Source organism: Antechinus flavipes, chromosome 3, assembly GCF_016432865.1.
Source record: "Antechinus flavipes isolate AdamAnt ecotype Samford, QLD, Australia chromosome 3, AdamAnt_v2, whole genome shotgun sequence".
In the NCBI taxonomy this organism is placed as follows: Eukaryota; Metazoa; Chordata; class Mammalia; order Dasyuromorphia; family Dasyuridae; genus Antechinus; species Antechinus flavipes.
Genome location: NC_067400.1, coordinates 584,320,561 through 584,332,965, shown reverse-complemented (window position 1 = coordinate 584,332,965; position 12,405 = coordinate 584,320,561). Strand labels below are relative to the sequence as shown.

The window sequence follows — 12,405 nt, the reverse complement described above, 5'->3', positions numbered from 1 at the left end:
AAGTCAAGAATTTTAATATTTTTGTAAGCTCATTTTAAATGAAGTAATTCCCACAATAACTCTTGGCTGCTTTGGTGACTACAGGTACTATACAGTAGAGACACCAAAGCCACAGGCCAGATGTACTCCAACAAGAGCACCAACATTTGAAATTTCTCTGAAGAAAGTCCTGCTGCATTTACAGTTATAGTAGAACAAATACTGCCTCCCCCTTTATGCTTTGGTAGCAGTCCTCTTTTACACACACACACACACACACACACACACACACACACACACACACCCCTCCCTATAGGGAGGAAGTCTGAAAATAATACAGACACTCTGATTGATGTCTTTTTCAGCTTATTAAAACAGGATTCTATATAGAAATAATGACACTTGTCATTAATGCTAAGTAACAAACTAGAAGAAATATAGGTTATACAAATAAGCTGAAATACAGATACACTTCCTTCTAGGATTTTTTTTTTTTAAGATTATTTTCTGTTACCAGAGTCCATTTATCTTTTTCACAGGAAAAATGTCAACCTACTAGTCTGTGGCACTGACCACTTCAGAGGCACACAATCACATCAAAGAGTGACAGTTTCTGTGGGTTAGTCTGAGAACCATAAAAGATTATAAATGCAAAGTGCTTTGAAATTATAAAATACTATAGAATATTTTCTCAGCTATTAAGGAAGGTAGACTGAAAAAAGCCATTGTTAGGGGATTTAAAGCATGATGAACATAGTACTGGAGAACAAAAGAATGGAGAAGAGAGGAGATAAAACTAGTGGTAAAAGAGACTTTTTAAAAAAAGAAACAAAAGGCATTTGTGGAAAAGAAAAGTATTGCTGAACCCCTGGGCCCTGCCCCACTGTAGGCTTCTGGGTGGACAATCCAAATCTATCTGCCCTAGCTGAGAGTTTAACAACCCTCTCAGTAGAAATCAAACTCGAAAGAGTCAGATGTTCTCCATAAGAAGGCAAAAGTCGTGGCCCACAGAAACAGGTACAAGAAGACCCTCTAGGAGAGAGAAACCCTTCTGATAGCATACCCTGAGAGTGCACAGGAGGACAAGAGCTTTCCAACTGTCCCTTTCTGGGACACTTTAAAATCTCCACCGAGAGCTGTAAGAGGGAGGGCAAGATGCAGGACATCAAGGAGCTCAATTATTGGTGGAGGAGGCTGAACTCAGGGGTTCAGAGCACTTTGGACTTCTTGGAGCCCACAGCAGTGAAAAATGAGGGGAGCCACCCAGGAGAGGGCTGCTTTGAATCGAAATGGTTACTTTGTGGGGAGGCATATGGTTGACTTCCCTGGTATAGGGGGCTCTCTCTTCAGACAGAGCAGCCACTGGTCTGTGACTTCTGCTCTTAGAGGGATTTGCTTGGAGGCAGGGCACGAGCCCAGGGCTGGTGGTTGTGCCCACAATGCCATCTGTCTCTCTCTCTCTGTTAAATCATGCACGAGATACTATGTTGCTTTTCCTAAGGCTTAGCATCCCATGTAGTAGAGGGATGGGGGGCTATGTGGCAGAACTTATGTAAGCCCAAAGGTGCCAGGGAGGAAGGGAGTCTTTATACCTCTACCCAGTCAAAGATCTGCTCATCATTCGCCTTGTCCTCAATAATGAGTTTTTCAAGCCGTTTGTACAACTCTTCAGCAGAGAGTTCTTTCTTTGAAAGTGCTTCTGAGGAACTGGAACAGTCAGACTCTATAAAGTCCAATTTCTGAAACAGGAAAAGTGAGATGCACTTAAAGAGTTATTGAGAGTGTAGCATCCATAGGACTAGCAACCAGAGACACCCTTCCCTTAAGGTGGACCAAACGACTAGCTAGAGTTACCAGCAGGAAAAACTGTCATTTTCAAACCTCCTATGAATTCTGGCCTTTCTATAACTCCCTGAAAAGAAAATAACTTACTACAAATGATTCTCTTAAGTGTATCAGTCTCCCTTAGTGGGAAGCTCTCTGTAACTGATGTCCTCCTAAATTCCCATTCCCCATAGAGGTTCCTTTTTTCCTTTACTATTAGGGCAAATGTTTGAGGCTGGAAAGGTGAGCCCCAGTTAACATTATTCTTCCTGTAATCTGGGTACTCCAACATTACTACACAGTTACTGGGAGTTCTGTGGAGTGTCAATACCCACAAGTCTCATAGTTGCACCCCCACACCAAATCAGCTCCAGGACAAGTTCTGCCTTGAAAAACACTCTGCTTAATCATTTTTTAATCCTTGGGTAAGAAATTCAACATTCTTAATCAAAACCCAAAGTTACTTTTAATTTAAAAAAAGACTGAACACAAATTGTCTTAAAACAATTTGTTTTAACCACATCTACTGAATGTGCAATTGATAACAGCTTTGTATTCTATTCCTAAAACACTTTTAAAAGTTTATTATTTTTAAGGACAATTCAACTCCTCCAAATTGTTGTGGAAATGGGAGCCCTACTCAAATCCAAGAATTTGATTGGGTATTAAAATTTACATGATTTAACTAGAAGCAGCCTGGTATATATTGGCCAGTAATTAGCAAAGTTGAGCTCAAGGCCTTCTTTAGGCTCCAGGCAATATTTTTTAATGAAGGGATTAGACAAGATGATGTAATTCAGCTCAGCAAAATTAGTCTGTGATTCCATGACCAACGGGTGTGGCATTGGATTTTAAAGATCCTTCATGAGAACTGGCTGAGTGGAATGATGTTTGTGACTTGCAAGAGAGTTCTATACTGGGACCCTCAGTATAGAGAAGTCTATACTTCTCTATATATTGGGAAGAAGCTGCTGCTCTCTCTTCACTGGATGTTAACAGCCTCTTTCTGTGGCAGGACCAAGGAAGGAAGTTTGGCAGATCAGTCTGATGGGGGAAACCTTGGGGACATGGAGCAAAATCTTCTATTTAAGAAATGCCTTGTAAATTCAAAAGGTTTGAGTTTGGAGCGGCCCTTATTTTTTACTGCCACAAACCTTTAAAGGATTCCATAGAATTTCCATAGTTCATTTCAGTCTAACTCTAAAGACTGAGAGACAGGCTCACTTTCACCTTCCATTTAGGCACATAGAGGATACTACAAACTAGGATTAATGAATATCTATATAGCCTGCCATCAGTGGGACCAGGAAACTCCTTACTCACCTGCTCCAGGAGAAAGTTATGTACATCTTCCCCTTCTGGCAAATAGTCCTTCCAACTGAGGCCGGCCTCCCTCCATAAGGCTCCCACTTTCTTATGGCTCTAAATAACAAACAAACGTCCATTACTGAAGGAGAGGATAAAACATTCAAAAAGGCAATTTGCTTCTCACATAAAAACAAGCTCTTGGTCACATGAACTCAAACAGTCAAACTCTAGAATGCTAGTGTGACAACTGTGCCTACTGGTAAATGCAATGACAACACTGACTTAGGGTCCATTGACAGGATCATTACATATATTAAAACATTTGTCCATAAAATAGTACATGTGAACTGGTGGTTAATATTCACACACAAGCACATGCACAGACATGGATACTCATAAATTCTGAGATTTATCTAAGATTATAAAGCTACTATTTGGCAACCACATCTTCATTTGATATTAACGCCAATGTTCGATCATTGTCCTTCATATATCACTAAGAATCAGACTGCTAATAAAAGATGCAGGTCCTAGATTGATTAGCTCATATTCTGCCTACCACCAAGTTTCCAACTCTGAATACTGAAGACCATAAGCCAGGGATGAGACATATTTCTAGCATAAAAAATGCAGGAAAGGTGGAACTAGATGAACTAGCTCTGAGATGTTATGATTCAAAGCTGAGCTAAAAGGAAGAATGGGACTCTGTTACTAATAACTGAAAAAATAAAGCATCACAACACACACAATGGAGATCTGTGATGAAAGAGGGAATGCCTTAACCTGAACTAGAGATCGGGAGGGTAGAAACAGTGTCAGGCATTCCACCGCAGCTCTCAGACCAGGCGGCAATACAAATGAAACTTTTACCACGTTCACAGCACTCCCAAGAAGCCAGACATGCTATCTCTAGCTTCTGTAGAAAGAGCATCAAGCAATGATTCCTTTAATCTATAAACCAATCTTTTCTTGTAGCATTTGCCTGCATAGACCTTTATGAAATGGGAAATCCATGAATCCAAGAAAATTAACTTCACGTCAAGAGAAAGGGCATTGCAACTTGTTCAATGTGATAATGATCTATTTTAGAGAGAAGGGGAAAATGATCTGGCTATGTTTAGATCAGTTGGAAGTTTCCATGATGGGCCTGGTGACAAACTGTAGGTCTATAATTAGAATCTCCAACCCAACTGAGGAGAGGCTTGTCCCCAATTGGCCACTCCTGGAGGATGAATTCTCAGCTACGACAGATCATGAAGACAACCTACTGTGAGGTGCATTAAGGGGTGGGGAAGAACATCTTAATGAAAGACCCTGTCTCATATACAGAAGTATCAGAAGAAGTGGGGATGTGTCTCCTACTTCCATTTTACTGGGAGTAGGCTTCCAGGAAGGGCTGCTGGGGACCTGGTAATGCTGGCTCTCGAGTCCTAGTCACTGAGTGTGTCTGGGAGAGTCACTGTACCACTTGGGCTGCAAAACAGGGTTAATGTACCCTATATGAATGATTTCACAGGGCTGTGCTTAAGTTTAGGGTTAAATCATTAAGATTAGAAGTGCTTTCTAGTGAAGCTGAAGAAATCCATGTAAGCCATGTACAAATGTACTGAATGTTCACCCCCAAATGTGGAAGATAATCTTGCTGAGGTTGCCTCGATTCCTCTGGCCTCAGCTTCCTCCATTTCACAACCTGTACCTTTGTTCTTTGCATCTGTCCCCAGGGAGAGACACTTGAACCCCAAAGGATGCCCTTTTCCATCTGGAGTTCTCTGCCGCCAGCCCCCCGGTTTCCTACCTCCACCTCTCCACCCACCCCCTCTCCAGTTCCTGGCTCTCTTTTGAGTCCTGTCCTGTCCAGGACTTTATGCCTCCCTCCTATTTTCCCAGTCTGCCTTGGCCCTGCCAGAGCAGAGCTGCTGGGAGACCAGAGGAAGCCATGCATGTCAAGTTCTTGGTAAGCCTTAAGGCACAGCTGTCTTTTCCCCTTCAGGTTTGGCCTTAGGGCAGTATCTCCTTTTTCGTCCTCTACTCTTTGATGCTATTGCCCCAACCTTCTTATTCCTCCTGGAATGGCTGCTTCAGGCCCAGACCCTCTCTCACTGTGGGGACGAGCCTCCTACACTCTGACCTGCCCAGGTGGGAGGGCGCCATCGGATGCTCCATCCTGAAAAGTCCCTGGCCGTGCCCTCCTCCCTCCACCTTTTTCTCTGAAGGAGCAGTGGCCTGTCCTGGCTTGGACCCCACTCCTCTCTGTCTCTTTCACAAGCTTTCTCCTCTGACCAGTTTCTCTCCCAATCCTCTGTGCTCTCATGTCCCAGTCTTCCAGACCCAGCCACCTGCTCTGTCCCCTATTCCTAACCTGGGATGCCATCCCTTCCTGGAAAGCTCAGGCAGCCCCCGCCATCTCCTCAGAGCCGTGCTCTGCGGCTGGGGCCCTATGGCTCTGCCCTGCTCTTCGAAGATGGTCTCTGCTCCCTTCCTCCCCTGTAACTTCTTTCTCTTGTCTTTCTTCTATTTTTTTTTACCTGCTCCTCTGTTGATTCCCATCCATCACGCATCCCCTGAGCAGGAGGGCCTTCCAAGGCTCTGTTTTGGGGACTCTTCTTGCTTTATGTTCCAGTGGTGATCCAACTATTTCTCATGGGTTCAGAAGTCTCCTTTCCACAGATTCTTCCTTCTTTAATCCCTTTTCTCAACTCTCCCATTTCTCCCCTGCTACAGAGCTTCACATATCAAAGTCCCACTGGGCTCTCAAACTCAAATGTGTTCAACATGGGACTCATTTTCCCCACTAAATTCACCCAGCTCCAAACTTCCTTATGTCTTTTGAGGGTACCTATCTCCTGTCCTGTCACATACACCTGTACCTTAAGACTTCTGCTTTACCCCTGAACCCAACCAGCTGTGCATCCCATCGTGTTCCTCCCTCTATGACAGCTCTCAGACAACCCTTCTTGGTTAGATGTGTCTGACTTTTCACCTTGAATACTCCCAAAGCCTCCAGTTGTCTCCTTGCCACCCAGGCTTTCCCCTTTCCAATCCATCATGTATACAACCGCTTACAGGCATGACTACATGACTCTCCTTCCTAAAGCTATTTATTTAGCGGTTTCATATTGTCTCTAGAATAAGACACTTCCTGAAATCTGAAATCTGAAATCTGGAAAAAAAAATTTGAGGCTGGTTCTTATGGAGGCTTCCAGTTATTTGATACTACTACTTCCTTTGTCAATTAACTCCTATTTTCTTGTATGTAGCTTGTTTTGTGACATATTTGTTTGCATGTTGTTTCCCCCATTAGACCATAAGCTCCCTAGGGATAGGCATTGCCTTTTGCCTCTTCGTGAACTTTCAGCACCGAGTACAGTGTCTCTTACACAGTAGCTACTTAGTAAATGTTTACTGATTTACAAATTCCATGTTTCCCTCATATTGAAAACTGCAATTCTATTTCTTGAATCTCCACCTCCTCTTGTTTGCCGAGTCTGTTCCCCTATGCCCAAACCACACTTCTTTCTCAAAACTTTGGATTCTTAGCCTTCTCTGCATCTCAGCTTAGGTGCTACCTCAATGCCCACAGTGGTCAGCGCTTTCTCCTTCCTGACGGCATCTCACATGACTTATTTCTGCCGATTCTCTCTCCTCAGTAGAGAGTAAATGACTCAAGGAGGATGATTGTCTGGTTTTTTGTTTTTATCTGCCCAGCATCTATCAAAGGGACTTCAGACAAGCACACTTAGTTAAGGTTAATTTTTGATTCAAGATTGGATCAGAGACACACAAAAATGTTGTCAAATTAGGCATATTTGTTCAGTTTCCATGGAACAGACATTAAATGCTCAGAAGAGGAATTGCAGCAGATCCTTCTCCTTTTGACTGCTCCCTCCATAAAGCCAGACTTCCAGACTGTTCTTGCTTTATGGGCAAGCTAGTCTCCCAACTAAAGCTTATCATCCCCTTTCTCAGGCCCTTTTGAACCTGACACAAGTGCGAACACTCACCATTTGTTTGCATAGAAGGTGCAATATTTCAGAAAGCAAGACCCCGGCTCTTCCCACAGGAAGTAAAGGTTTGCTAAATTCTCTGTAACAGAGCACACAAAACAATGGTCACATTCACAGAGTGGTGTGTCAGCCATGCACAATAAACATTTCTGATCAAATCCTTTTGTGCAATGAGAAAAGAAGGCACAGCTGGCAGAACAGGGATGAGCAGAGAGTGCCACGCACATCTCCTGCTAAGTATTTCAGGGGCTGGTATTGTTCCCAGACTTCTGGTTTTACCCTGGACATTTTAATGTCTAAATGGAGACACTTAAAGAGAAATTTTTAAGTTAAAGTGCTTAGAAGCCTCTTCCTAATGCCCAGGAATTGCCTTCAAACCTCACATAGCACTTTCTTTTGTAAACCTGTGATGCCTTTATCATGCAATATTGTATTATAGCTGCATATGGCCACATCTTCCCCCTATTAGATGACAAACTGTTGGGAAGGTAGGGACCTAAAAAATGTCTCAATGCCCAGTGGAGCTTTCAGCTCTGTCTACAGAAGGGACTTCACAAATACACACCCCCACGCACCATTTTTGAATATTTTGGTGAGATAATTGGGATTAAGTGCCTTGTCCAGGCTCACACAGCTAGGAAATGTGAAAGTATCTGAGGCTGCATTTAAACTCAGGACCTCCTGACTCCAGGGCCAGTGCTCCATCCCCTGTGACATCCAACTTCATAAATATGCACTATATTGAGTCTTTCTCCAAAGCCATTTAACTTCAGGGTCAATAAAGCTGGATCAAGCACTACCTTCTCTGATCCTCCATTTGCATTCTCTACTTCTTTCAAAGCAAAGTACCACCTGACCACCCAGTAATGAAGTTAACAAAACTGAAACCTATGAGGGATTATGGAAATTGCAGCAGCATTTTTAGGAAGCAGATGAGAAAGAACGGGGCCTTTGCCTACTCTCAACCAACTTGAACTATACTGGCAAACATCTGATCTTCCAGCCTATTGATGGTTATGCACAACACAAGAGCTCAGGGAGCTGAGGGAACAGAGACACATATTGGAAGAAAAGGGGCAATTTTTAAGTGAGGAAGTTTTAAGAAAGATGGACCTTTGAAGCATCTCCTGTGGGGCAGTGTACTGTATGAGAAAGAGCACTGGATTTAAAGTCAGAGGACTCAAGTTAAGGGACTTGTTTTGACACTGTGTCACTGTGGACAGATCAGTTATCCTTTGCCCTAATAATAAAAGTTAATAATTAGTGATATTGACGGCATGTTTTAATGCCATGTTTAACCTGGCGTGGGCAAGTTGATCACTCCCAAGTCAGCTAAGTTTATGTAATATCCCAGAGACCTGAGGGACCTACGTGATAAGTTCTCTCATAGAGATTCCTCCTTCTTTTAACATGGGGGTCACCAGCTCAGCAAGGTACAACCAAATATGGGGAATATCGATGGCCATGTCATCTGCCAATTCCAAGGTATCTGAAAACCTGCCAGAGAGAAAGAAGACAGTGACATGCAAACATTAATTCCAATGCAAGATATTCTCTTTATCCTCCAAATTATTAACACACTAAAGCAATGGTGACCAGCAGATATCATATTCATTATTTTTTATGTTCACACTGTATATATAGACAAGATAGAAAGGAAAGAAAAGGCAGGATGAATGCCTGCCCCCCCCCCCCAAGGAGCTATAATTTCATAGAGTAGAAAAGAATTGAGAAAAAACACCTCCTTTAAATCTTTGCTGATTGTGGATGTGGAAGACTGCAAACCTATCAGATATATTTATATTATTGGTTTAATTCAACTGTGTTTTTTGACCCTCTTTTAAAAAATATTATAAGTAATGGGTAGGATTTGGGAATGGAGGAGGTTAACTTAGAAAGAAAGGTGATATAAAAACAAAAGTTATTATAATAAAATAACTTAATGGAAATTAGATACAAAAAGTTTTGAAGAGTTAATTAGAATTTTAAAATATCAAGCTATTTGCAGAAAGCTACTATTTAAATAAAGACTTTACTTTCATCGGTGTCAATAATTGATAGTTTAAGTTCCTACTGTGTTTTCCTCATAATCTCATATAGAAGGATCAACAATCCAAAAAGGGAAGCAGCTCCCCCTCTGATCTCCTGCCTCACAGTTTAAAGCTCTTTTACTTATTTTCAGAGCTGGAAATGTCAGTAAATGAGCACAAAGTAAAAGACTCAAGAAATCAAGTGTTTTGTGAAATGCAGGTACCCTTTTCCAAACTGATGGTCATTATATGCCTCATACATCTGGGCTACTGAAATGTTCTATGCAGTTTAAGCATAACAGGGAAGCCAGAATCTGGCAAAAGAAAACATTTTTGGACGTCTTGTACTTTTCTACCAACTCAGTAAGTTGTGAGCCTCAACAGAAAGAAATCAGGGAGCTTTCAAGGCTCTCTAGCATGCTGAGGGCTGGCCTACAATCCACAAGCATAAGGTGGAAGCCGCTTTGCAGAGGCAGTGCCTGCCTAGGGGCTGTTATCCTGAAGGGGACAACGTGGCTCAAGTTCTATAATTCTGCCATCAAAATAAGCCTTGGAGTCTTTAAGCAAGCTGGAAAGGTTCTGAATAATGGCCTGGTATTAGTAATGGCCAGGCCAATGATGGCACCTGTTAAATCGTAAGAAGGTCATTGGCAGTTTGGCTGCAGGGAACTTTTTTTTTTAGCTCTGGCGCCTTGGGAAGGTTGCTTCTGTTAAGGCACTGAAGGCTTTGTGGTCTGTGCCAATTAACACTCACGCTGACCAGAGGTGATCCTCAAGGTCCTGCACAAAGTATCGACCTGAGGCTTGTGGCCTGGAGAATACCCCCGTGCCAAACTGCTGGCCAGTAAGCCAGTGCCCTCCCTAGGCATTGAGCGAGCCAGCATCTCTAATACCGCTGTGAAGATCTCAGATCTTATGATCTTGAGTAGAAAATGGAGTCTAAAAGTCACCTTGGTGACATCCTTCCTTCAACCAAATGGAAGGTCTAGATGGCATGCTGGCTCCTAGCTGTCCCTGAGTACCAGGACCTGCACCACATGCTGCCCAGGGAGGCACAAGGAAGCTGGAGGACACGGGGACCAAAATGCTGGCCCTCGCCGCAGGAGGCTCGCTCCCAGCTCTGCAGCTCTCCCACCTGGTGAGCTTAATCCAGTCGTGGTTGGCAGGCCACATTTTTCTCCTTATGAGCAGGTCTCACTCACTGCCCTCTACTATCCCCTGGAAGCTCTAATAAGATCATTCACAGTGAGGTCCTAAAAAACAACCAACCTCATTTGAATTGAAATGCTCTTTACTGCCAAAGAACTCCAATGGGATGGCATTAGCAAAAATCAGGGCAGAATGACCAGGGCTGGCATTGCTTAACAAAGTGAAGCAAGCTCAAAGGTGCTTGTCTATGACCTGAGGCAATGGTAGAACTACTCTAAGGGCTCCATGAATGCAAGACGGAGAGTCACAAAAGTGGACGGGATATTTGTGTAAAGAGCTCAGCAACAAGTGAAAGCCCTTAATCCAGGTGGGCAGGATGGGGCTGAGGTAGCAAATCTGCTGTTTCTTTTCTTCACTCCCTGATACACACAGGTTACCACCTTTGATAATATTCATCTGGGGGATGCCCTTCCTGTCCCCATCCACTTGTTAAAATCCAACTTACCTTCCAAACCCAGCACCAGGACTGGTTGTTCATATAACTATCTATCCCTTGTAACTTTTTCCCTCTCAGCATTCAAGCGAACCTTGGTTCACATACCTTACACCCTTATTACACCGTGTGCGTGTGAGTGTGTGTGTAACAAATGTTATCAGCAGATGTTGATATCCCCTCCCTCCATCACTTTCCCCTTCCCTCAACCCTCCAGACTATGAGCTCTCCAAGGGCAGGGGTAGATGATCCTTATACAAGCACACTTGGAAGTCACAGGCATGTACAGGGTCTAATTCACTCTAAAATGGCTCATGGAGAAGACTTTCTTGGATGACAGTAAGCTGATGGAAAGTGTGCTTTCTTGGCAGCCAGGTAAAAGATCCAACATCTGCTAAGGGTGTCAATTACTTTTAAGACCTCAACATGTATAGCATATTGGTCCCTATCTTCTTCATGTATCCAGGTATACAGCAAAAAGCCATCCATGCTACTGTATCATGGCATAATACCATGGTCTAACTCCAGAACACGACGGAGGTTATCAAAACGGCTCCCTCCACGAGGGCAGGGACCTCATCTAATTCTTCTTTGTGTCCCCCATGGTGCTCACAACAGTTCAGGATATACTGCAGATTCTCAGGAAAGGTGTGCTGAACTGAGTGTCTGTCATTCAGCAAGGAAGAATCCCATCTCAAGAGATTTAGAGATCATCGAATCCAATAGTTTCATTTTATAGATGAGGAATCAGAGGCCCAGAGAAGGGAAGTGGCCATCCTACGGTCCACTAGGAATCGGCAGAACCAGGATCCAAACTCCGGTCTCTTCTGACGCAGTGGGTTCTTCCTGCCACCCCAAGTCAGGAGCTGAGGTTGGCAACGAATGCTTTCTTTTGACACTGTGCAGAGATGGAATCATTTCACCCTGTAGAAACTAGGGAAAGGGGATAACTAAGGAAAAGATGGGAAGCAAGTTGTCCTACAGAACTACCAAAGGGGAAGCATTCTCTTATGTAGAAAAGCAGCAGCTGGCTTGAAGAGGTCATGGACCCTCCCTGAGGGAGGAAGCACCAGAGGCTCTCACCTTCACTCATTCTCTCGATGTAATTCCCACCACGCAGAAGCTGTTCAGATGACATGGAATTGGACACTCAAGGAGAGCCAAATGGTTTACCAAAAATGCACATTAGACTCAGAACTGACACACCCTAAAGAACAGCAGACTGCACAGAGCCAAAACACTCATATGGCATGTTTTACACATTCCCAATACATGGTTACAAGGCTTGGTGGGAAAGCAACTGAGTAGATGCTGGGCCTTGAGAAGCCTGGAAACAGCAGACAGAGCAGAGCCTGATGGAGGGCTTAGGAACGCAAGCCTTGTACAGGTAGAGGAGGCACAGAAGGCTGTGGAAATCAGACCCTTCCAAATGTTCAAATGAGACTGGACTATCTAATGAGAGATACAAGGAAGAAAATTAATTGTAGGACAGACATGATGTGGAACACACCTGCTTCTCAATCCACATCCTTTTTGGTTGAGCCCCACAGAGTACTGAAATCAAGACTGGCCATTGCACGAGAACACAAAGCTTAAGTGTCTTATAGAAATACTGATG

At 43.4% G+C, this 12,405-nt stretch overlaps 1 protein-coding gene across 11 annotated transcripts in view; it reads right to left on the bottom strand.

Annotated features, from left to right (window-relative positions):
- The window catches only part of EIF4G3 (eukaryotic translation initiation factor 4 gamma 3), a 386,518-nt gene that overhangs the window by 9,073 nt on the left and 365,040 nt on the right, over positions 1–12,405 (bottom strand). For all 11 annotated transcript variants that reach the window (XM_051988328.1, XM_051988325.1, XM_051988326.1 and 8 more), the window contains 4 exons: positions 8,487–8,612; positions 7,113–7,194; positions 3,127–3,225; positions 1,572–1,718 (listed from right to left, as the gene is read on the bottom strand). In XM_051988328.1, coding sequence (XP_051844288.1) covers positions 1,572–1,718; positions 3,127–3,225; positions 7,113–7,194; positions 8,487–8,612 — 454 coding nt within the window. The remainder of the gene's footprint in view (positions 1–1,571; positions 1,719–3,126; positions 3,226–7,112; positions 7,195–8,486; positions 8,613–12,405) is intronic.